Source organism: Rhinopithecus roxellana, chromosome 13, assembly GCF_007565055.1.
Source record: "Rhinopithecus roxellana isolate Shanxi Qingling chromosome 13, ASM756505v1, whole genome shotgun sequence".
In the NCBI taxonomy this organism is placed as follows: Eukaryota; Metazoa; Chordata; class Mammalia; order Primates; family Cercopithecidae; genus Rhinopithecus; species Rhinopithecus roxellana.
In genome coordinates, this window is record NC_044561.1 from 19,686,962 (window position 1) to 19,711,291 (window position 24,330).

Sequence of the window (24,330 nt, forward strand, 5' to 3'; positions counted from 1 at the left end):
CCAGAACCCAGGACCCACTGCCCACGACTGGGTTACGCCCCCAGACTCTCCGCTGCCCACGAGTCTCGGAGTGGCACCCTCTCCTGGTCGTCTCTCCTCTCGTGGGGCCTGAAGAACGGGGCAAAGCCGAGTTCGTGCACTGTACTGCGCGGGTGCGCGTTTCGTTCTTCGGGTTTGCCATGGTTCTGGGACTCCCTAAAGGTTGAGGGCTACTGAATTGGAAGAAAGGCCGAGCTGGCTTCTGGTGGGCTGCCGGGCGCCGGGCAGCGTGCTTGGGCTGGGGAGGACAGGGCGTGTTTACTCTGAGTAGAGCAACCGCAAAACCTCCTTTAAAAAATACCAGTTCTGAGCTTCGGCGTTGGAGAGGCCGCCTGTCATTCAGCCCCTTCAGACCCTCTCTCACTCCGTTTTCCGCAGCGTGAGTGAAGCCCGGGTGAGGTGTTTTCCCACACGCCGGGGGCCCGGAGCTGAGAGGGGGCATGGCCAGCATCACGCAGCTGTTCGACGACCTGTGTGAGGCCCTCCTGCCGGCTGCCAAGACTCACCTGGGCCAGCGCAGTGTGAACCGGAAGACGGCAAAGCGGAACCTCAAGAAGGTGGCCTACAGTGCGCTGTTCACAAATCTTTTTCAAGATGAGACTCAACAGCTGCAGCTTGACATGTCAAAACTACCAGCGAGAAACAAGATCCTCATGTTGTCCTTTGACTTGAGAGTGGGTGGCCGGGGCCCCGAGGCCGACCGTCTGGAGGAGCTTGTGGAGGAGCTTGAAGCAGCCCCTTGCTGTCCGCTTTTGGAGGTGGGGTCTGTTTTGGACCTCCTGGTTCAGCTGGCAGGGAGTGGTCCCCCTCAACTTCTGCGGAGAAATCGAGACTACTTCCTCAACAACAAGCACGTGGGGAGAAACGTTCCGTATAGCGGCTATGATTGCGACCACCTGAGTGTGTTTGAGACGGACGTTCAGTCTCTGATCTCCAGAGAAGAGTGTTTGTGTCACAGCATGATCCAGGAAACACTTCAGGTTATGGAGGCTGCTCCAGGCACCGGCCTACCCACCGTCGGGCTCTTCTCATTTGGTGACCCTTGTGGTGACAGGTTTGAGAGAGACACCCGTGTCTCGCTCTTCGGGGCCCTTGTGCACAGCCGCACTTACGACATGGACGTCCGACTGGGCCTGCCCCCTGTGCCAGACAATGCAGACCTGTCTGGGCTGGCCATTAAGGTAGAATGTTTGGTTTTTCCTCTTTCATCTTTCTTGGGGTTTGGAAAATGCTTTCTGTGATCTTTTTTTTTTTTGAGACGGGGTCTCACTCTGTCACTCAGGCTGGAGTGCAGTGGCGTGATCTTGGCTCACCGCAACCTCCACCTCCTGGGCTCAAAAAATTCTCGTACCTCAGCCTCCCGAGTAGCTGGAATTACAGTCACCTGTCTCCACACCCGGCTAATTTTTTTTTTTTTTTGGAGATGGAGTCATGCTGTGTTGCCCAGGCTAGAGAGCAGTGGCGCGATCTTGGCTCACTGTAACCTCCACCTCCCAGGGTCAAGTGATTCTCCTACCTCAGCCTCCCGCGTAGCTGGGATTCAGGCGCACGCCACCATGCCCAGCTAATTTTTTTTTTTTTTTTTTTTTTTTTTGAGACGGAGTCTCGCTCTGTCGCCCAGGCTAGAGTGCAGTGGCCGGATCTCAGCTCACTGCAAGCTCCGCCTCCCGGGTTCATGACATTCTCCTGCCTCAGCCTCCCGAGTAGCTGGGACTACAGGTGCCCGCCACCACGCCCGGCTAGTTTTTTGTATTTTTTTAGTAAAGACGGGGTTTCACTGTGTTAGCCAGGATGGTCTCGATCTCCTGACCTCGTGATCCGCCCGTCTTGGCCTCCCAAAGTGCTGGGATTACAGGCTTGAGCCACCGCGCCCGGCCAATTTTTGTATTTTTAGTAGAGACGGGGTTTCACCATGCTGCCTAGGCTGGTCTCAAACTCCTGATCTCGTGATCGCCCTGCCTCGGTCTCCCAAAGTGCTGGGATTACAGGTGTGAGCCACCATGCCCAACTAATTTTTGTATTTTTAGTAGAGACGGGGTTTCACCATGTTGGCCAGGCTGGTCTCCAACTCCTGACCTCGGATGATCCACCCGCCTTGGCCTCCCAAAGTGCTGGAATTAAGGTCACTGCACCTGGCCCAGTGACCTTCCTTTTGTCATGGTAAAAGGGGGGATAGTCTGGTGGATGCATTGTGGGGTGGGGCCACTGGAGTGGACTTACTAGTGCCCACCTTCCTCTGCAGGGACAGTGCTGCCCACCTGCCAGCCAAAGCAACGCGCTGCTTTTCATCTTTACCTAACGGGACATGTCATTAAGCCTCCTCTGCCTTCTAGAGCTGCCATTTAAATATAAGTTAATTAAAACAAAAAATTCAGTTCCTCAGCCCCACAAGCCACATTTCAAGTGCTCAGTAGCCACATGTGGCAAAAGCGTTCACGTTTTGTGATGTGTGCAATTGGATATGCTTTTGCTGTCTGTTGCCTGAGGCTTTCCCGTGGTCCTGTGTAGCTCATATGAGTTTTGTATTTTATTGCTTTATCAGTGTTGCCAAAAGGATACATTGTTACTAGTCATTCTATTCCTATGAGATAGCTAGATGATTTATAAACATATATGACGCTACAGCAAATGTCTTTGGTGTACAGCAGTTTTATTTTTTGTTTTTGAGACAAGTCTTGCTCTATTGCCCAGGCAGGAGTACGATGGTGTGATCTCAGCTCACTGCAACCTCCATCTCCTGGGTTCAAGTGATTCTCCTGCCTCAGCCTCCTGAGTATCTGGGACTCCAGGAGTGTGCCACCACACCCAGCTAATTTTTGTATTTTTTATATTTGTATTTTTTTAAAATTTGATTTGATTTGATTTTTTTTTTTTTTTTTTGAGACAGAATCTCGCTCTGTTGCCCAGGCTGGAGTGCGGTGGCACCATCTTGGCTCACTGCAAGCTCCGCCTCCCAAGTTCACGCCATTCTCCCACCTCAGCCTCCCGAGTAGCTGGGACTACAGGCGCCCGCCACCACGCCTGGCTAATTTTTTGTGTTTTTAGTACAGACGGGGTTTCACTGTGTTAGCCAGGATGGTCTCAATCTCCTGACCTCGTGATCCACCCACCTTAGCCTCCCAAAGTGCTGGGATTATCAGGCGTGAGCCTGGCCTGATTTTTTTTTTTTTTTTTTTTTTTTCGAGATGGAGTCTTGTGTAGGGACCAGCCCTACGGGGTCTGTGGGTTTTTCTCCCCATGTGCGGAGACAAGAGATTGTAGAAATAAAGGCAGAAGACAAAGAGATAAAAGAAAAAACAGCTGGGCCCCGGGGACCACTACCACCAAGACGCGGAGACTGGTGGTGGCCCCGAATGCCAGGCTGTGCTGTTATTTATTGGATACAAGACAAGGGGGCAGGGTAAGGAGCGTGAGCCATCTCCAGTGACAGGTCATGTCATGTGGGTCACGTGTCCGTCCACTGGACAGGGGGCCCTTCCCTGTTTGGCAGTAGAGGCAGAAAGAGAGAGAGAGGAGACAGCTTACGCCATTGTTTCTGCATTTCAGAGACTTTTAGTACTTTCAGTAAATCTGCTACTGCTATCTAGAAGGCAGAGCCAGGCGTACAGGATGGAACATGAAAGCGAACCAGGAGCGTGACCACTGAAGCACAGCATCGCAGGGAGACATTTAGGCCTCCGGATACCTGCGGGCGGGCCTGACTGATGTCTGGCCCTCCACAAGAGGCGGTGGAGCAGAGTCTTCTCTAACTCCCCCCCACCCCAAGTAGCCAGTGCTTTTTCTTGACATTGACGCTATCGCTAGGTAACGGGCGTCTTCCCAGGCGCTGGCGTTCCCGCTAGACCGAGGAGCCCTCTAGTGGCCCTGCCGGGCATAACAGAAGGCTCTTGGTTTGGTCACTTCTCACCGTGTGCCTTCAGCTTCTGTCTCTGTATGGCCTGGTTTCTCCTAAGTTATAATTATGGAGTGAGGATTATTATAATGTTGGGATAAAGAGTAATTGCTAAAAACTAATGATTAATGTTCATATATAATCATATCTATGATTTATATCTAGTATAACTGTTCTTCTTTTGTTTTTTTCTTTTTTTTGAGACGGAGTCTCGTTCTCGCCCAGGCTGGAGTGCAGTGGCGCGATCTCGGCTCACTGCAAGCTCCGCCTCCCGGGTTCACGCCATTCTCCTGCCTCAGCCTCCTCAGCAGCTGGGACTACAGGCGCCGCCACCACACTCGGCTAATGTTTTGTATTTTTAGTAGAGACGGGGTTTCACTGTGGTCTTGATCTCCTGACCTCGTGATCCGCCTGCCTTGGACTCCCAAAGTGCTGGGATTACAGGTGTGAGCCACCGCGCCTGGCCTACAATTCTTATTTTATATATTTTCTTTATTATACTGGAACAGCATGTGCCCTCGGTCTCTCGCCTGGGCACCTGGGTGGCTTGCTCCCCGCAGTCTTGCTCTGTTGCCCAGACTGGAGTGCAGTGGCGCAGTCTCGGCTCACTGCAACCTCCGCTTCCTGGGTTCAAGCAATTCTCCTGCCTCAGCCTCCTAAGTAGCTGGGACCACAGGTGCCCGCCACCATGCCCGGCCAATTTTTATATTTTTGGTAGAGATGGGGTTTCACCATGCTGGCCAGGCTGGTCTCAAACTCCTGACCTCAGCTGATCCACCCGCCTCAGCCTCCCATAGTGCTGGGGTTACAGATGTGAGCCACCGTGCTTGGCCCCGGTGTACAGTAATTTTTTAATGTTTAGTGTGACTTTTTTTATTCGGGGTTCCCCACAATGGAATTTCCAGGTCAGAGGCATCTCAAAAAGTTTCACTGTAAGTTCCACTGAGGCTTATGTGTTACACGGAATTGGAAATTGGCAGCCTTGACAAATTACTTTGTTTAATTCCTTAAATGGCTCATGGGGGAAAACATTGTATGGTACACATGTGCTTGAGAAAAACAGAAGAAACGTTTTGGTAGGTCTTTGCCTCTAACAAGTCAATGGAACTAGGTAGATAAAGTTCATGGAATTCTCCTTGCCCTTGGATGAAAGTGGACAGAGGAATGAGTGGTGGTTTGGCCTTCCTTGTGTCTCCAGGTCCCACCGAATGTGGATCAGTGGGAAGACGAAGGATTCCAGTCAGCGTCCAACCTGACTCCTGATTCCCAGTCTGAGCCCAGCATGACCCCAGACGTGGACCTGTGGGAAGCCGCACTCACCTATGAGGCCAGCAAGCGGAGGTGCTGGGAGCGAGTTGGCTGGTGTGTGCCCTTCTTTGCCTTGGCATGCAGTGCCCTTACCCCTGCATGAGCGTGGCCTTGGGTGGGGTGTGTGGGGGGCATTGTCCCAGGCAGTTGTGTGAGTTAGGAACCTAAGCTGGTGTCCCAAATTGACTGAGTCCTGGGAGTTAAGAGAGATGCAGAGGGGAAAACGCTAACAGCCCTTTTTTTTTTTTTTGAGACGGAGTCTCGCTCTGTCACCCAGGCTAGAGTGCAGTGGCCTGATCTCAGCTCACTGCGAGCTCTGCCTCCCGGGTTCGTGCCATTCTCCTGCCTCAGCCGCCCGAGTAGCTGGGACTACAGGCACCCACCACCACGCCCGGCTAGTTTTTTGTATTTCTTTAGTAGAGATGGGGTTTCACTGTGTTAGCCAGGATGGCCTCGATCTGACCTCGTGATCCGCCCGTCTCAGCCTCCCAAAGTGCTGGGATTACAGGCTTGAGCCACCGCGCCCGGCCACTAACAGCCTTTAAGGAGGCCTCATCTCCCCACCCGGTAACCAGATCACACCTGCCGGGCAGAGCAGTCGGGGCAGCTAAGTTATGTCCTTACCACCAGTCAGAGGTGCCTGAGAGCTGCCTGGCAGGCTGTGTGGTTAGTGCCAGGAGGAAATGCTCACTGGGCACAGGGTGCTGATGAAGGAGCCTTTTCTATCCGTGTCTGGAGGAGTTGGGAGTGGCAGTCTGGGCGATGAGAAGCTCCAGCTGCAGCAGCTTTTTCCTGACTGGTGCCAGCAGCTTGCTCTCTGGATGCAGTAGCCACTCACTCCTTGGCTCATCTGGGTCCAGAGGTCTCTGCACTCAGGACCCCTCAGATTCTTTAATGTGGTGGTATCTTTTGATAACTGCCAGAACCCAGATAGAGAATATGCATTTTGGCCAGGCGTGGTGGCTCACGGCTGTGATCCCAGCACTTTGGGAGGCTGAGGTGGGCAGATCACTTGAAGTCAGGATTTTGAGACTGGCCTGGCCAACACAGTGAAACCCCGTCTCTACTAAAAATACAAAAAATTAGCTGGGCATGGTGGCGGGTGCCTGTAGTCCCAGCTACTCGGGAGGCTGAGGCAGGAGAATGGCGTGAACCCGGGAAGCGGAGCTTACAGTGAGCCGAGATTGCGCCACTGCACTCCAGCCTGGGCGACTGAGTGAGACTCCGTCTCAAAAAACAATATGTATATATATATATATGTATGTGTGTGTATATATATATATGCATGTATATATGTATGTATGTGTATATATGTGTGTGTATATATATGTGTGTGTGTATATATATATATATAAATTAGCTGGACATGGTGGCATATGTAATCCCAGCTACTCAGGAGATTGAGGCACAAGAATTGTTTGAACCTGGGAGCCAGAGTTTGCAGTGAGCCGAGATTGCACCCCTGCACTCTAACCTGGGCGACAGAGTGAGACTGTCTCAAAAAAAAGAAAAAGAATACGTATTTCCCCAAATGTTTGGCCATGGAATGCCCTGTTCACATCCAGTCCACTGGTGATCCTGTGGGTACCGGTTTGGGGAGTGTTGGGTGACAAGAGTCAGGGCTGGCCGGGAGCTGAGTGCTCTGGGATGCAGTGCCTGGGCTGTTGCAGCCTGGACAGGAGCATTTGCCCCGGGCAGGCATGCTTTCCTGACATCATGAAGATTCCTGCAGGGTGACTCTCTGCCTGCCTCCCAGCACAGTGGTGTGGCCTTATCCTGACTGCCAGGACCTTCCTGCTGTGTCACTTCCTGCTGGTGCATCAGTCACAGCAAATCTCATGGTCCTGCTCTCTGCCACTCCCTCACATGTTTAAAAACTGGCCCTACAAGTTATTGCTTTATTCTGTACGTGTCTGCTACTAGTATTTATTTTCTCTTTTTTTGGTATTTATTTATTTATTTGAGGTGGAGTCTCACTCTGTTGCCCAGGCTAGAGTGCGGTGGCACCATCTCCAGCTCACTGCAAGCTCTGCCTCCTGGGTTCAAGTAATTCTCCCTCTCTCAGCCTCCTGAGTAGATGGGATTACAGTCATCCACCACCATCCTTGGTTAATATTTGTAAAAACTCAGAACCTTCCAACACCAGGTTCCCGTCACCTGGAACATTCTTCAGCTCACCATAATTAGGCAACTCCTTTCATCCTAAACAAACTAGGTCCCCCAAACTCTCCCTCATAAATCAATGTTTCGCCGGGCGCGGTGGCTCAAGCCTGTAATCCCAGCACTTTGGGAGGCCGAGACGGGCGGATCACGAGGTCAGGAGATCAAGACCATCCTGGCTAACACGGTGAAACCCCGTCTCTACTAAAAATACAAAAACCTAGCCGGGCGACGTGGCGGCACCTGTAGTCCCAGCTACTCGGGAGGCTGAGACAGGAGAATGGCGTGAACCCGGGAGGCGGAGCTTGCAGTGAGCTGAGATCCGGCCACAGCACTCCAGCCTGGGTGACAGAGCGAGACTCCGTCTCAAAAAAAAAAAAAAAATCAATGTTTCTCCTTCCTTCCTTCCTCCCTCCCTCCCTCCCTCCCTCCCTCCCTCTCCTTTCTCTCTCTCTCTCCCTCCCTTTCCCTCTCTCCTTTCTTTCTCCCTCTCTCTCTTTCTTTTTCTTTCTTTTTTTTTTTTTTGAGACAGAGTCTCGCTCTGTTTACCAGGCTGGAGTGCAGTGGCATGATCTCGGCTCACTAACTTTTTTGTATTTTTAGTAGAGACGGGGTTTCACCATGTTACCTAGGATGGTCTCAATCTCCTGACCTCGTGATCCACCCGTCTTGGCCTCCCAAAGTGCTGGAATTACAGGCATGTGCCACAACGCCTGGCTAGTTTTGTATTTTTAGTAGAGATGGGGTTTCCCCATGTTGGTCACGCTGGTCTCAAACTCCATCTCAAAAAAAAAAAAAGAAAATTTGTGAATTTTTTTTCTGTATCCATCTCTTACAGTTTTTTTGAGGTGGGGTAGTAAAATTTATATAATGTTTTTACCGTCTTAACCAGTTGTACTGCTTTGTAAAGCTGTGTGTATTTTCACTGCTGCACAGCAAATCTGCAGGAAACTCTGAACCCATTAAACAGCTTCCCATTCACTCCACTTTTTTTTTTTTTTTTTTTTTCTGAGACTGAGTCTTTCTCTGTTGCCCAGGCTGGAGTGCAGTGGCACGATCTTGGCTCACTGCAACCTCCACCTCCTGGGTTCAAGCCATTCTCCTGCCTCAGCCTCTCGAGTAGCTGGGATTACAGGCGCCCACCACCACGCCTGGCTAGTTTTCGTGTTTTTAATAGAATCAGGGTTTCACTATGTGGGCCAGGCTGGTCTTGAACTCCTGACCTCGTGATCTGTGTTTCTTGATCTCCCAAAGTGTTGAGATTACAGGTGTGAGCCACCGCGCCCGGCCTCCACTTTCTGTCTCTAGGATTTTGGCCACTGTAGGGACCTCATGTAAGTGGAGTCAGTGTTTTGTGATGGCTCATTGCACTCCATGTGGCGTCCTTGAGCGCCGTCCCTTCTGGAGCATGTGTCTGAGCTGCCTTCCTTTTTAAGGCTGAATGATGGGTAGGGGTCTGCATGGGCCACCTGTATTTATCCTCTTCTGCTGGGTGCTCAGGCTCCTCTACCCCTGGCCATTGTGGATGATGTTGCTGTAGACGGGCATGTGGATGCTTTCATGGACCTGGGCATGGATGCTGCCCTGGACAGGGGTGTGGATGCTGCTGTCGTGAACGGGTGTGGATGATGCTGCTGCGGACCGGGGTGTGTGTGATGCTGCTGTGAACAGGTGTGGATGCTGCCATGGACCAGGGTGTGGATACTGCCGTGGACAGGGGTTTGAATGATGCTGCCGTGGATGGGTGTGGATGCTGCCGAGGACAGGGGGTGTGGATGCTGCTGCCATGGACCTGGGTGTGGATGCTGCTGTGGACAGTTGTCGATGATGCTGCCGTGGATGTGTGTGGATGCTGCCGTGAACAGGGTTGTGGACGCTGCTGTGGACATGGGTGTACAAACCTTGTTTTGTTTCTAACAGAAGAATACTTTATGAGTCACCACCCTAAGGGCCACTGGCGTGGCCTGGGGTGCTCTTCCAGGGCTGGGCCATTCGGATACCCCCGGCCATGCCCAGGACCCCAGGCAGGTGCCCTGGACACATTTCCACAGTGAGTTGTCCTGATAGAATTGATTGTACTGGTGTTCACAGCAGTATCATCCACAAAAGGCTGGGTGGTGGTTGGCATTTGTACGTGGCTGCGTTTCTTAGAGTTTATTGTTTTGAATCACTTTCGTTCTTCTGTTCGTGCCCATTCCCGAGAGAAAGCATGCTGGTGCTGAGGTGCGGGTCATCACATCTGCTCATGGCCTCTCTTCTGCCCCCCTCGCAGCCCCCCTGGCCACAGAGAGGAGCCTTACTTGACAGAGGCGGGAAGGGACGCTTTCGACAAGTTCTGCAGGCTCCGCCAAGGGGAGCTTCAGCTGCTTGCTGGGGGCGTCCTACAGGCCGCGCAGCCCGTGCTGGTGAAGGAGTGTGAGCTGGTGAAAGATGTGCTGAACGTCTTGATTGGGGTCGTGTCTGCCACGTTTTCCCTCTGCCAGGTGAGAGCTGCTCACTCCCAGCCACAGCGGCGTGGGGCTGGCCCCCTCTCCACCAGGCACTGCCCAGCCCTTTACAGGGCAGAACAAGCCCCAGTGCAGGGAGTGGGGAGTGGCAGGGAAGGCCATCTTCAAGGGCCACCAGTGATGATAGCCAGCGTCATCCCATTTTGGTTCTAAAAAGTGTTAACATTCTTTTAAAAAACTGCAGAGAAATAACATGTTTATTGCTGTCGGCGAAACGATGGGAAATGTCCCTTCCCCCATTTCCATTTCCATCTTGGAGAAGTGCCAGGCGCCTTCCGAGCCTCCCCATCGCTCGGGAGGAGCACCTGCCTGCCGAGAGCGTCCCAAGATTGAGGCCTGCGCTGCTCTTCTCACTGGGCCGCGGTGTCATCCGGGATGGGTCCGGGACTTGCTGGTTCTGGCACCAGCTGCAGTTTAGCCAGCCCTCTGGCTGGGCACTGAAGGAGTAAATGGATTTATTCAGAAATAGGAAATCTTGTTCTGCAGCTTTTTCATTTAAGTGCTTATCTCCTTCTTTGGTCTTAAATGTTCTAGCCGGGCGCGATGGCTCACGCCTGTAATCCCAGCACTTTGGGAGGCCGAGGCGGGCGGATCACGAGGTCAGGAGATCGAGACCATCCTGGCTAACACGGTGAAACCCTGTCTCTACTAAAAATAGAAAAAATTAGCCGGGCGTGGTGGCGGGCGCCTGTAGTCCCAGCCACTCGGGAGGCTGAGGCAGGAGAATGGCGTGAACCCGGGAGGCGGAGCTTGCAGTGAGCTGAGATCCGGCCACTGCACTCCAGCCTGGGCGACAGAGCGAGACTCCGTCTCAAAAAAAAAAAAAAAATGTTCTTTTATGGTGGCCATTCTTAGACTTCAGAATGGACTAGAAGCACAGCCAGTGACTGCCCCAGAAAAGTGCTCACCAGCAAGCTCCAGCTGCTGCCGGCGCCTGGTCTCAACACCGTTCTTGCGGCTCATCTTGTCTGTTGTGGGGATAGCCTTATTGTGTGGCACCAACCCTGACTCCTTCTCTTGTTTTTTGAGACAGGGTCTCACTCTTTCACCCATGCTGGAGTGCAGTGGCACCGTCACAGCTCACAGTAGCCTCGACCTCCTGGCCTGCATCTCAGTCCTCCCACCTTAGCCTCCTATGTAGCTGGGACTACAGGCATGTGCCACCACACTCAGCTCATTTTTTCTTTTTTTTTTTTTTTGAGACAGGGTCTCGCTCTGCTGCCCAGTCTGGAAGTGTAATGGCATGGTCTCGGCTCACTGCAAATTCCGCCTCCCAGGTTCAAGCAATTCTCCTGCCTCAGCCTCCCGAGTAGCTGGGATTACAGGTGCACGCCACCATGGCCGGCTAATTTTTGTATTTTTAGTAGAGACGGGGTTTCACCATGTTGCCCAGGCTGGTCTCGGACTCCTGACCTCAAGTGATCGACCCACCTCGGCCTCCCAAAGTGCTAGGATTATAGGCGTGAGCCACCACACACGGCCCAGCCAGCTCATTTTTAAAATGTTTGTAGAGATGGGGTCTTGCCGTGTTGTCCAGGCTGGTCTTGAACTCCTGGGCTCAAGTGATCTCCCTACCTCAGCCTCCCAAAGTCCTGGGATTACAGGTGTGAGCCACCATGCCTGGCCCCTATTTTTCATTTCTGATTTTAGTAATTTGATTTTTTTCTCTTTCATAGTCATCTTTTTTTTTAAATTTTTTTTAATTTTTTAATTTTTTTTGAGATGGAGTCTTGCTCTGTCACCCGGGCTGGAGTGCAGTGGCGCGATCTTGGCTCACTGCAGGCTCCGCCTCCCGGGTTCATGCCGTTCTCCTGCCTCAGCCTCCCGAGTAGCTGGGACTACAGGCGCCCGCCACCACGCCCGGCTAATTTTTTGTATTTTTAGTAGAGACGGGATTTCACCGTGTTAGCCAGGATGGTCTCGATCTCCTGACCTTGTGATGCGCCAGCCTTGGCCTCCCAAAGTGCTAGAATTAGAGGCAAGAGCCACCACACCCAGCCTAGAGATAAGTCTGTTTTTTTTTTTTTTTTTTTGAGACGGAGTCTCTGTTGCCCAGGCTGGAGTGCAGTGGCGCGATCTCAGCTCACTGCAACGTCCGCCTCCCGCGTTCAACGATTCTCTTGCCTCAGCCTCCTAAGTAGCTGGGACTACAGGTGCACACCACCATGCCTGGCTAATTTTTGTGTTTTTGGTAGAGACGGGGCTTTGCCATGTTGGCCAGGCTCATGATGAACTCCTGACCTGAAGTGATCCACCCGCCTCGGCCTCCTGAAGTGCTGGGATTACAGGCGTGAGCCACCATGCCTGGCCTAACTTTTAAAATTTTTGTAGAGATGGGGGTCTCGCTATGTTGCCCAGGCTGGTCTCAGACTCCTGGGCTCAAGTAATCCTCCTGCCTCAGCCTCCCAAAGTGCTGGGATTATAGGTGTGAGCCACTGTGCTTGGCCTAACAGCTCTTTTTAAAATATCTCTTTAGGATATACACAGTGCTGTTGTGATTTAGTATTTTGTTTCCTTGTAATGTGGGATATCTCTTTTCCTTTCTAACGTGGGTATTTGCAGCTGTAACCTCCCTCCTGGCTTCTGCTGCACCCATTCGTTGGGTTGTCATGAGCCCTCTACTGGGGGCCTCCATTCTGGTTATAAACACATTGTGGGGAATGTGCTGTGGCAAGTCTTTGTGCATCTTCCATCGTTTCCACTATTTCATCCCAAAGAGTTGAATGAGCGGGTCTCACGGCAAACATGTTGTACAGCTTCTGCCCAGGAGCTGTCTGTGTCCTTGGGTCCTGTGGAAGGTGTTCTGTTTTTTCCTACCCTTTTCTACACTTGGCATTTTAAACATGCATTTTTCAGTGTGGTGAGAATTGGTGCCTTGTTTGGTGTGTGTGTTTTTGTCCCTCAGTGTAGCCTTCTGGGCATTTGCTTTTGGGTCCTGGGGCACTCTAGGTGGTGTGGAGTTGGGTGCAAGGGTGGAGGGAGATGGCACCTTACTGGGGGTCTGGGTGCCTGGCCTCTGACCGGTGTCCTCTGCCCCTGTGCAGCCGGCCCAGGCCTTTGTGGTGAAGCGGGGTGTCCACGTGTCAGGAGCGTCTCCCGAGAGCATCAGCAGCCTGCTCTCGGAGGTGGCCGAGTATGGGACCTGCTACACACGCCTGAGTCACTTCTCTCTGCAACCTGTCCTGGACTCTTCGTACAGCAAAGGCCTCGTGTTCCAGGTATGGCCTCTGCCTCAGGACTGTCACACACCTTTGTGAGAACGGTGCCCACGACCTGGAAAAGAGAATCTCAGAAGTCCTTCTGCAGGACCAGAGAGTCTAAACCTTTTCTTTCCTTGCTAACATCTGAAACCCGATAGTGGCTCTTGAGGGATGGGTCAGTGAAGATGTTTTACCTCACTGGAAACCTGGGGCAGATGTGTGTGGGCCCTGGGGTGTGTGGGAGGCAGGTGCAGCCAGCATTCGGGGCATGCAGGGCAGGAAAGGCGTGAGTGGGGCTCTTGCTGCCTGCTCCCCAGTGGCACATTGCGGATAACTGATACTGCCCGGCCCTCGTGTTGGGTGAATTTACATTGCTGGGCGTTCTGAGCCAAGTCTGGCTCCAGAAGCCGCTTTTTGGTGAGTCTTGAAGCTGGCTCATATCGCTGAGTAGAGACCCATGGGACAGAGGGTGCACCTTGATTGGGAGAGAATAGGCAGGCGGATGATGGGTCATTTGGGGGACTGAGAGGAGGGTGTTGGGGAAGGTGGGCAGAGAGCACTGGAAGAGCCAGGCGGCGCAGCCTCCTTCGACTGTTGCTGTCACAGCAGGGGCTGTAGGGTGGGGTGATGTGGTGAGGTTTAGGTTTTAGACGGGCTGTGGAGGTGGGCATGGTGGGAGCTGCATGGGGCGGGAAGAGCTTCTAGGCAGAGGCTTAGCCCTGGGGCACTTGAGGGCTGGAGATGGTGGAGAAGGGGTCAGAGCAGGGACACTGAGAAGGGCTGGACTGTGGTTCCCGCTCATCTGCCAGGCGTGGCCAGGCGGGTTCTGGGGTGGGGGGACTGAGATTGGTCCAGGGTGCGCCTGTCTTGGCGTGACTTGCAGGGCCTGCTGCTGTGGCGTTGCCCAGGACGCTGGTGCCACTGAGGCCGCTGTGGTCCGAGCAGACGCAGCCCTCACAGCACTAGTGTCTGTGCACAGAGTGCAGCCGCCATTTCCCCCCTCACCCCTCAACCCCTATGCCACGCCCCTGGGGCAGCTGGTCTCAGATGAGAAGGGTTGGTGGGGGGCCACAGCTTCTGGCTTCTTGTGGACGGGCCACATTTCCACCTGGTCCAGTGGCGGGATGTGGCTCACAGAGGCCCATTGCTTGGAAATGGAGCCCAGAGCTGAGGCAGGAAACAAAGCGCTGTGCCCAGCACTGGTGCCCCTCAGGCCCTGGTCACAGCTGCGTCCATGTGCCTGGCCGCCCTCCTCTCAGGCTCTTTGCCCACAGGCCTTCACCAGTGGCCTGAGGAGGTACCTGCAGTATTACCGGGCCTGCGTCCTTTCCACTTCGCCCACCCTGAGCCTCCTCACCATTGGTTTTCTCTTCAAGAAACTGGGCCGGCAGCTCAGGTGAGCCTCAGCATGGCGACTGAGCAGGGGACTTTGCAGGAGCGGCATGGGGCTTGCTGGGTGATGGAGGGTTTGCTCTGCTTCCTGGCAAGGAGGGCCTGTGGGAACAGCCCTCAGCAGGTGACTGGATGGCCCTTGGCTGGCCGAGTTCACCAGGTGCTGGGCACTGAGTGGGTGTGTCTGCCGTGGGCCCACCACAGCTGGCCCCATCCAGGCCCTCCAGGCCCGATGGCTCCTAATTGGCACACAGGGTCCCTAGGGATGTGGCTTCTGGTACACACAAGCTGGTTAGTGAGCAACCAGGCTGGGGAGCTATTGGCAAGTGCCGTCGGAGAAGGAAGAGTGAGAAGTTGGGCTTTGGGAGCAGTGGGAGAGGTGACCTTCCAGGCAGAGGAGCAGAATGTGGCAGGCCTGAGGAGACCCAAGGGCTGAGACACCGTGGGGCAGGGGAGCCTGGGCTGTGAAGGCGCGAGTTGTGGCAGGTGCTTGGTGCCAGTGTGTGGATGGGAGGGGCTCTCAGGTGCATTCCCCAGAAGTGGGAGGATCAGGGTGATTCGTGTGTTGGCCAGAACCTGGGAGGGAGGGGCCTGTTTGGTGTGGGTACTTCAGTGGGTCTGTGTGGACAGTGCAGAGGCCCAGGGCTGGGCACAAGTCCTGCAGGGAGCCCATTTCTGGGTCGTTGGGGTGCATGTGGTTTTCAAAGCCTGCATCTGAAGTCAGTTGCTCCAGGGAGCATGAAGATACATGGAGATTTTGCTCATGATCTGATCCAGGCCTGGGGACCCTGAGCCCGGTCATCTGGTCTGATCCTGCCTCTGGGTCTAGGTACCTGGCCGAGCTCTGTGGCGTTGGTGCTGTGCTCCCAGGCACCTGCGGAGGAGGCCCCAGGGCTGCGTTTCCCACCGTGAGTTGTGCGTCCCTGCCGAGTGTGTCAGCCTGGCGGGTTCCAGGAAAGGGGGCGACTGAGCGTGTCCCTGGGGGGCTGCTGGCGGCAGGGCTGCGTCTGACTCCCAGCGCTGGGTGCACTGAGCTGCCTCCCCACCCCCTTTGCGCTCTGCAGGGTGTGAAGCTGCTGTCCTACCTCTACCAGGAGGCGCTGCACAACTGCAGCAACGAGCACTACCCTGTGCTGCTGTCCCTGCTGAAGACCAGCTGCGAGCCCTACACCCGGTGGGCGGTGGGTGGTGGGTGGTGGGCAGTGGGCTAGGCGGGCACGCACTCCCACCCGGCAGACATTTGAGAGCAGTCCCTTGTCAGACACCTGCTGAACGTGGGGATCACACAGGAAGGAGAGGGCAGGATAGGTGGCCTGGGCAGGAGCCCCCAACCCCCCACCCCAACCCCACTCCACACCGCCTACCCTGCCCCTACTCCATCCCACCCCGCCCCTTGCTGACAGCCACACCCCACCCCGCCCCTTACAGCTACGCCCCACCCCGACCCTTACTGACAGCCACGCCCCACCCCACCCCTTACAGCCATGCCCCCACCCCGCCCCTCACTGCTGGCCCCACCCATCTCTCTGCTGACCATGCCTACCCCTGCTGCTCCCCTATTGCAGGTTCATCCATGACTGGGTGTACAGCGGGGTGTTCAGAGACGCTTATGGCGAGTTCATGATTCAGGTGAACCACGAGTACCTCAGCTTCCGAGGTAGGTGGCAGCTGGTTGCGGGGCAGGGGTCCATGCCTGTGGGTCTGGGTTCAGGGCCACGGCCATGCCGGCCACCCTGGTGTTCGCCCCACCTTAGATAAGTCGTACTGGACACATGGCTACGTGCTCATCTCCAAAGAGGTGGAGGACTGTGTTCCCGTGTTTCTGAAGCACATTGCCCACGACGTGTACGTCTGCGGGAAGACCATTAACCTGCTGAAGCTCTGCTGCCCCCGGGTGAGGAGGGGCTCACGCATGGGGAGGGGAGAGGACGGTCTTCCCCGGGGCTGAGTCTGAGGCTGGGGCTGAATGCTGGTGGCTGTGCCTGCATCCCCTTTGGCAGCATTACCTCTGTTGGTCTGACGTCCCCGTCCCCCGGATCTCGGTGATTTTCTCCCTCGAGGAGTTGAAGGAGATTGAAAAGGACTGTGCCGTCTATGTCGGGCGCATGGAGAGGGTGGCCCGCCACAGCTCCGTCAGCAAGGAGGAGAAGGTGTGTGGCACCACGGGTCTCGGGGGCTTTCTTTGCCCCACCTCTGCTTCCTGGGGTCTCAGGTTGGTGGGGTGGACCATGAGGGCTGTGCAAGATGGGGGTCTCCCTTCTGGCATTTTCTGTCCTGGCGGTGGCCTGGGTGGGTGCCAAGGGGGAGCTGAGACGAATATCCTGGAGCCAGATGCCAGGCAGGGGCTCTATTCTCTCCTTCTGGGTCTGGGTGGCTCAGCCTGAAGCCCAGGTTTTGGTGGCGTGGGAAACTATGCTGGGGCTTCCCCTGGGCCCGCCGGCTGTGGACAGACAGTCCTGGCTGCACTCCAGGGCGGCAGGGGCTGTGGTCCTGTACTCAGATGGCCTTTGCAAGTCCCCCTTCTGCTGGGAAGGGACAGTGTGTCAGGGACGGGCCACGCCTCTCCTGTGTCCTCTGGGAGGGGCTCGGTGGTACAGTCAGTGCCATTCCGAGGAACACCGTTTCTGGCCCGGTGCCTGGTGGGCAGCAGGGATACCTGGGTAGGGGCAGGCCTATGAGGCTGAGCAGGGAAGCCCCCTCTCTGAGGCCCCTTGGTTTCCTTCCAGGGTAGGCACACAGCCTGGGGTCCTCAGCCCCAGATGTCTCTGTGAGAGCCGGTCAGCTCCCGTCCGTGGCCTGGAGCCAGCTTTGCCACTGCTGAGAGCCTGGGGGTGGCGGGGGGGGTGTCCTGCCATCACCTGGTCCCTCCTCGAAGCCTTGGACCATGTGTCTCCCCTGCTGGCCCTGAGTCCACAGGTGTCCTGGGCATCCTAGGTGAGGGGTCAGAGAATTAGGTTTTTTTTTTCTTTGAGACAGGGTCTCACTGTGTGGGCCAGGAGGCTGGAGTGCAGTGGCTCGAACATGGCTCACTGCAGCCTCCACCTCCCAGGCTCAAGAGATTCTCCTGCCTCAGCTCCCCCCAACCACCGCCCCCCAAGTAGTTGATACTACAGGCGCCTGCCACCACACTTGGCTAATTTTTTTATTTTTAGTAGAGGTGGAGTTTTGCTATGTTGTCCAGGCTGGTCTCAAACTCCTAAGCTCAGGTGATCTACCCACCTTGGCCTCCCAAAGTGCCAAGATTACAGGCATGAGCCACTGCACCTGGCCAGGATGCTTTGTTTACCAGTTGTCTTTCTCAGGAATTACGTATGGAAATTGCAAAACAAGAATTAATTGCTCATGCCCGGGAAGCAGCATCCAGGGTCCTGAGTGCACTGAGTGGTGAGTGGCCCCAAGTCCTCCCTTCTGCAGTTTCGGGGGGCCTTGCTGGGGCCTCCTTCTGACATTGCACCTCTTACTGTCCCAATGTAGACCGGCAGATGTCAGAACGGATGGCCTTGGACGCCCGAAAGCGCGAGCAGTTTCAGAGGCTGAAAGAACAGTTTGTGAAGGACCAGGAGGTGGGTAGGACCTGTCCCTGCGGGGTCAGGCCTGCGAGTCCTGATTTCACAGGCCAGGCTGTGTGTTTTATAGCGACGCCAGGCGGCCAGGCAGGAGGAGCTGGAGGATGACTTCAGCTACGCCCGTGAGCTCCGAGACAGGGAGAGGAGGCTGAAGTCCCTGGAGGAGGAGCTGGAGAGGAAGGCGAGGTAGGGCAGCCGCGTGGCAGGGGCCCTGTAGCGCTGGCTTAATCTTACTGATGATTTTACTTTTTGTTTTGAAAACCTTCAAGCAACATTAAGGTAGAAAGACCAATATGCTGAACCCAGAGTGGCTGTGGCCGTCCTGCATGTTGTCTTGGGTGGTTTGTATGGATTAGGGTCCAGGCGAGGCCTGCGTACTGTTTTGGGGTCCTGTCTCTATTTTCTTTCTAAACATCCCCTCTTACTTATTTTTAAATCTGTTATTGGTCTGAGACAGGGCCTTTTTTTTTTTTTTTTTTTTTTGAAACGGAGTCTCGCTCTGTCACCCAGGCTGCAGTGCAGTGGCACAATCTCAGCTCACTGTAACCTCTGCCTCCCAGGTTCAAGCCATTCTCCTGCCTCAGCCTCCCGAGTAGCTGGGATTACAGGCGCCCGCCACCACGTCCAGCTCATTTTTTGTATTTTTAGTAGAGACGGGGTTTCACCATGTTGGCCAGGCTGGTCTCAAACTCCTGACCTCAGGTGATCCGCCCGCCTCGGCTTCCCACAGTGCTGGGAACCACCGCGCACGGCCGAGACAGGGTGCTTGTCCCACACAGCACCTGAGTCTGTCTCCCTGTGCTGTCATCAGCCTGTCCCTAGGCTGAGGAGTGCTGGAGCCTTCCAGGGGCTGTTCGGGGTTTTGGAGAGAGCCTCTTGTGGGAGGGGCTGGCCGCTTCCTGCTCAGCGCCACGCGATGCTCCTATCCCAACCTTAGATCTGTTTATGGAGCCCCTGAGGGATATGTGTGGAGGGGTGCGCGTGCCTGTGTGCAAGCACGTCTGTGTATGCATTTATGCATGCGTACGTGTTCATGTATGTCGAGACTGCCCTGTTAACACATGGATAAAACCAGGCCTAGACACTATGTCTCTGGCCTGTGGCAGCCAAATTAGAGCTAGCCAGTTCAGGTTTGAGCCCAGTTGCCTGCTGGTGAGAAGCTCAAAACCATGCAGCACAGTGAGGCAGGCTTTGAGTTCAGCAAATAAAGCGTTTGTGTTGGTTTTGCTTCGTGTGCTTTTTTGCGTTACTCTTCAGTTCTCAGCTTTGTACCTGTAGAAGGGGCTTAAAAGGCCTTACGTCTTATGGGCCTGGGGCCCTCGCCCTCCTGCTCCCCCCTTGCTTCAGGCCACACAGGATCTCATTCTGGTATTCATCCACCAGACGTTGCTGAGCCCTGGCTGGGCACCGACTCACCAGGGTCTCCCAGCCTCGCAGGTGGAAGGGCCTGCCTGGTGCTGCCCTGCAGGTGCTGTGAGGGTCCAGAGCTATCAGTCCCTGGTAGGGGGAGATTGGGGGGCAAGGGCCCACTAGGGCCTCTGTTATGGGGAACCATCCTGGCCTGAGAGGCACCAGGTGGATGAGGTGGGGTGACTTGTGGCCGTGTCCTCTCTGGGTGTGGCTTCAGGCAGGCGCTGGTCGACCACTACAGCAAGCTCTCTGCAGAGGCAGCTCGTCGGGAGCAGAAGGCGCTGTGGAGAATCCAGAGGCACCGACTGGAGAGTGCACGGCTTCGTTTTCTCTTAGAAGATGAGAAACACGTTCAGGTATCTCTGTGGCTTTAGATGGCAGCTCTTTCCCTGGGCTTTGGGGGTCTGGGAACTCCTGAGACTGCACACAGACCTGTGTGCTCTTCTAGGAGAGGGCTGGTGGCTCTCGTGTTTGCAGCAGAGCACTGTCTCTCCCCTGCGTGCCACCAAATTGCACAGATACAGGTGGTGAGGAGCTCGTGGTTTTGAAGTACTTTCTGCAGGCCCAAGGTCCCAGTGGAGCCCAGCACAAGCCTTGTCTGGTTCAGTACACACGGTTGCCATGGGTGGTAGGGGCTGTGCTTGACTCCAGCTCTGCTGGTCACCCCTCTGACTTGAATTTACAGGAGATGCTGAAAGCAATGTCTGAGGGTCACCAGCCCCAGGAGCCGCCAGATGTCCTGAGCGTGCACCCCCAGGTGAGCGGTGGAGCGGAACCCACGGTGCCCTAGCTCTGAGCTGGCGGTGCCGGGCCTAGTGGTTTCCCCATAGCCCTGGGTACCTCGTGTCGGTCATGGCTGCACAGCTGAACTTGGGGGACAGTTCGAGGGCTGGGGGAGCCTGAGACTAGACTGGGTCTGATGTCACTTGTGTTTCAGGTCACATCTCTGGGCCCTGAGCACCAAGAGGGAGACCAAGGCTGTGATGCTGGGCCTGCGGAGCAACACTTGGCTGCCTGGGATGGCCGGAACAGGCCAGGCCTGCTGACCCCACAGTCCCTTAAGCCTCTAGCAATGGGGGCTGGTGGCACAGGGCTGCAGCAGGCGGAGGAGGCCGGACCCTTCTCTGACAGCCTCAGCATTGGAGACTTCCTACCTGTGGGCCCAGGGGCTGAGCAGTCCGTGCAGACTGGCATGGTCCCTCTCCTGGAGGCGGCGCTGCAGACCATCAATTTGGACCTGCCCCCCTCAGCTCCTGGGGAGGCACCCGCAGCAGCCAGCACTCAGCCTTCCAGGCCACAGGAGTACGACTTTAGTACTGTCCTGAGGCCAGCTGCGGCCGCTTCACCTGCACCAGGACCCCTGAAGGCTGCAGAGTGTAACTTGGGCAGCTCCGGACCACAGCTGTGGGAGGACAGTTGTGGGAAGCTGGATGCCTGTGGCTCCACCTTACAGGTGGCTCTGTCCCCCTCACACCCACCCAGGCGTGCCACTCCGAAGGAGGGTAGCAGCCAGCCCACGGAGCAGCTCTTCGGGCACGAGTCAGGAGGTGGTCTTCCCACAGGGGGCTGTGCTTCTGAAATAGCTCTCACCCGGCCACAGTGGAACATCCACAGGCACGTGTCTGACGCCAGCATCAGGGTCGGGGAGAACGTGTCACAAGTGGCTCCCGCCCGGCCACGGTGGAACACCCATGGACACGTGTCCGATGCGAGCATCAGCTTGGGGGAGTCTGTGTCAGAGGTGGCTCCCACTCGGCCACGGTGGAACATCCATGGGCACGTGTCTGACGCCAGCATCAGGGTCGGGGAGAACGTGTCGGATGTGGCTCCCACCCGGCCACGGTGGAACGCCCATGGACACGTGTCTGACGCCAGCATCAGCTTGGGGGAGCCTGTGTCGGACGTGGTTTCCACCCGGCCACGGTGGAACGCCCATGGACACGTGTCCGATGCGAGCATCAGCTTGGGGGAGCCTGTGTCGGACGTGGCTCCCACCCGGCCACGGTGGAACATCCATGGACACGTGTCTGACGCCAGCATCAGCTTGGGGGAGTCTGTGTCAGAGGTGGCTCCCACCCGGCCACGGTGGAACACCCGTGCATCCGTCCCTCCGCCCCACATGATGCTGGGGGCTGTCTCACCAGAAGCTGGGCCCAACACACCCGCGCCCCAACAGAGCCCCCCTGGCCACACGTCCCAGTCAGTGCTCAGCCCGGGAGCACAGAGCACTGTGCTGGACTGTGGGCCACGGCTGCCTGTAGAATTGGGGCCATCTCTGTCCTCCCCCAGCTCAGGCTGCGGGGAGGGGAGCATCAGCATCGGGGAGAATGTGTCAGACGTGGCTCCCACCTGGCCATGGTTGCCCAACACTCCAGGAGACAGTGTCTCTGAAGAACTAGGTGAGAGTAGGGTGGCTGGTGGCCAGGATTGGGACTGTGGGACCCACAGAGCCTGGGAGGTAGGCAGACGGTGGGGTTGGTGGCATGTGAAGCTCCCCTCAGGCCTCCTTGTCAGCCAGGACCTGGGCTGCTGTTTGGGGGACATGGGAGGGGCTGCTTGAACCGGGGCAGCTCTGCTCCGTCCCTCCACAGGCCCTGACGCCCTCTTGTCCACTTGTGTCCACACAGGCCCTGGGAGGAGCGGGGACGCTGAGGAGCCTCTGAACTCACAGGTTAGGTGGATGCAGCCTGGGGGGTCCCACAGCAGGTAGGGAGGCTCTGTCCCTCCAGGTTATCATGTGGGTGGGTCCCACATGCGATTTTCCTTTCTTTGGCTTGAGCTGGGAGTTGGGGCTACGTGTGGTGGGGAGGTGGTTCTGAGGCTGGTGTTCTGTTAGGAAAACGCAGCTGCCCAGAGCAGCCTAGGCCCTGGTGAGGAGGCGGCAGTGGCGGCGGAGGCTCGGGGCAGTGAGCAGGCCTACCTGGCAGGCCTGGCAGGGCAGTACCACTTGGAGCGGTACCCGGACAGTTACGAGTCCATGTGTGAGTGCAGCAGCTACTCCTGGCAGGGAGCCCCGGGCTGGTCGGTTCCCAGCACTTGCTCCATCTCCTGTGGGTGGGGGTGGAGCCCTGGGCCGCCGGTTCCCAGTGTGTGCTCCATCTCCTGCAGCTGAGCCGCCCATCGCTCACCTTTTGCGCCCCGTGCTTCCCCGGGCTTTCGCCTTTCCCGTGGACCCCCAGGTCCAGTCTGCCGCGGATGAGACTGCCGTGCAGCTGAGCGAGTTGCTGACGCTGCCCGTGCTCATGAAGCACTCCATCATGGCACCATTGGCCGCCCAGTGAGTGCCCCCACCCCAGCCTGCCCACCCAGCCCGTCCTGGCCCACCCTGAATCCAGCTCTCTCCTGCCAGCATCTCCTTGGTGAACAAGGCTGCCGTCGACTACTTCTTTGTGGAGCTGCACCTGGAGGCACACTACGAGGCGCTGCGGCACTTCCTGCTGATGGAGGACGGCGAGTTCGCCCAGTCCCTCAGCGACCTGCTCTTTGAGAAGGTGACCTCCGGACATGGAGTGGGGCCAGTGGTAGAGGGGAGGCCGTGGGAAAGGAGATTGGCTGCAGGCCCACAGACCCATGGGGCGCCAGCAAGTGCCAGGTATGTGCTTGGGACTCCTGGGGACACTGGTCCCTTTTCTGCCCAGCTTGGGGCCGGGCAGACACCCGGGGAGCTGCTCAACCCACTGGTGCTGAACTCTGTGCTGAGCAAGGCCCTGCAGTGCAGCCTTCATGGGGACACCCCGCACGCCTCCAACCTCTCCCTCGCCCTCAAGTACCTGCCCGAGGTGTTTGCCCCCAACGCCCCAGATGTGCTGAGCTGCCTGGAGCTCAGGTACAAGGTCAGCAGCAGCCCCGGCCATGGGGATGGGACAGGGGCTGCCCGTGGGACGCCTGCTGAGCCATGCGTTCCTGTAGGTGGACTGGCCGCTCAACGTTGTCATCACTGAGGGCTGCCTGAGCAAGTACAGTGGCGTCTTCTCCTTCCTGCTGCAGCTGAAGCTCATGATGTGGGCGCTCAAGGATATCTGCTTCCACCTCAAGCGCACAGGTGAGGCCCCACCGGAGCCCGGCGCCCCATACCCCTGGCTTGAGGCCGCGCTCACCTCCGCCCTCTGCCCTCTGCCAGCCCTGCTGAGCCACATGGCCAGCTCCGTGCAGTTCCGCCAGCTGCAGCTGTTCAAGCACGAAATGCAGCACTTCGTGAAGGTCATCCAGGGCTACATCGCCAACCAGATCCTGCACGTCACCTGGTGTGAGTTCAGGGCCAGGCTGGCCACCGTGGGCGACCTGGAGGAGATCCAGCGTGCACATGCAGAGTACTTGCACAAGGCCGTCTTCAGGTGAGGCCCGGGCAGCGGCTGTCCCCCTGTGGTCGTGGTTGAGCCCACCCAGCAGCACTGCCTCCCCGCAGGGGCCTGCTCACGGAGAAGGCAGCGCCTGTCATGAACGTCATCCACAGCATCTTCAGCCTTGTGCTCAAATTCCGCAGCCAGCTCATTTCCCAAGCCTGGGGCCCTGCTGGGGGTCCGCGGGGTGCAGAGCACCCCAACTTTGCACTCATGCAGCAGTCCTACAACACCTTCAAGTACTACTCCCACTTTCTCTTCAAAGGTGAGGTCCACCCCGGCTGGGAGGGCTGTCGGGGGGCAGGGTGGGGCTCACACCATGGGCAGAAGCCTGAGCAGCTCGCGGGTCCCTAGTGGTGACCAAGCTGGTGAACCGCGGCTACCAGCCCCACCTGGAGGACTTTCTGCTGCGCATCAACTTCAACAACTACTACCAGGACACCTGAGGCTGCTCTGCGGGGGACATGCACAATAAAGGGTGTCCTCAGACCCTGTCTGCTTCTCTCTCTCCTGGGC

General features: G+C 56.4%; 1 protein-coding gene across 10 annotated transcripts; it reads left to right on the forward strand.

Annotated features, from left to right (window-relative positions):
• The first annotated feature begins 382 nt into the window (after positions 1-382).
• On the forward strand, positions 383-24,308 carry TUBGCP6 (tubulin gamma complex associated protein 6). Of its 10 annotated transcripts, none has more exons than XM_010361228.2 (25): positions 383-1,220; positions 5,130-5,293; positions 9,672-9,882; positions 12,951-13,124; positions 14,381-14,502; positions 15,328-15,406; positions 15,563-15,672; positions 16,064-16,155; positions 16,253-16,392; positions 16,499-16,648; positions 17,801-17,882; positions 17,973-18,061; positions 18,135-18,250; positions 19,692-19,830; positions 19,923-20,231; positions 20,412-21,873; positions 22,102-22,145; positions 22,311-22,455; positions 22,562-22,751; positions 22,824-22,965; positions 23,113-23,307; positions 23,384-23,516; positions 23,595-23,808; positions 23,880-24,079; positions 24,169-24,308. In XM_010361228.2, the coding sequence occupies exons 1-25, from the start codon at positions 480-482 to the stop codon at positions 24,258-24,260; spliced, it is 5,535 nt and encodes a 1,844-aa protein (XP_010359530.2). In that variant the 5' UTR covers positions 383-479; the 3' UTR covers positions 24,261-24,308. The 10 variants fall into 10 exon arrangements, 8 of the variants coding, with proteins under 8 accessions (XP_010359530.2, XP_010359531.2, XP_010359533.2 ...); XM_010361229.2 differs by having other exon boundaries at positions 22,583-22,751; XM_010361231.2 differs by having other exon boundaries at positions 20,160-20,231; positions 22,583-22,751.
• Positions 24,309-24,330: the final 22 nt, after the last annotated feature.

Coding starts and splice junctions, on each gene's coding strand:
- TUBGCP6 (XM_010361224.2), top strand. CDS start 480: ATGGCCAGCATCACGCAGCTGTTCGACGACCTGTGTGAGGCCCTCCTG. Junction 18,062..18,134: donor AGTTTGTGAAGGACCAGGAG/GTGGGTAGGACC, acceptor TGTGTTTTATAG/CGACGCCAGGCGGCCAGGCA. Junction 22,752..22,823: donor ATGGCACCATTGGCCGCCCA/GTGAGTGCCCCC, acceptor CTCTCCTGCCAG/CATCTCCTTGGTGAACAAGG.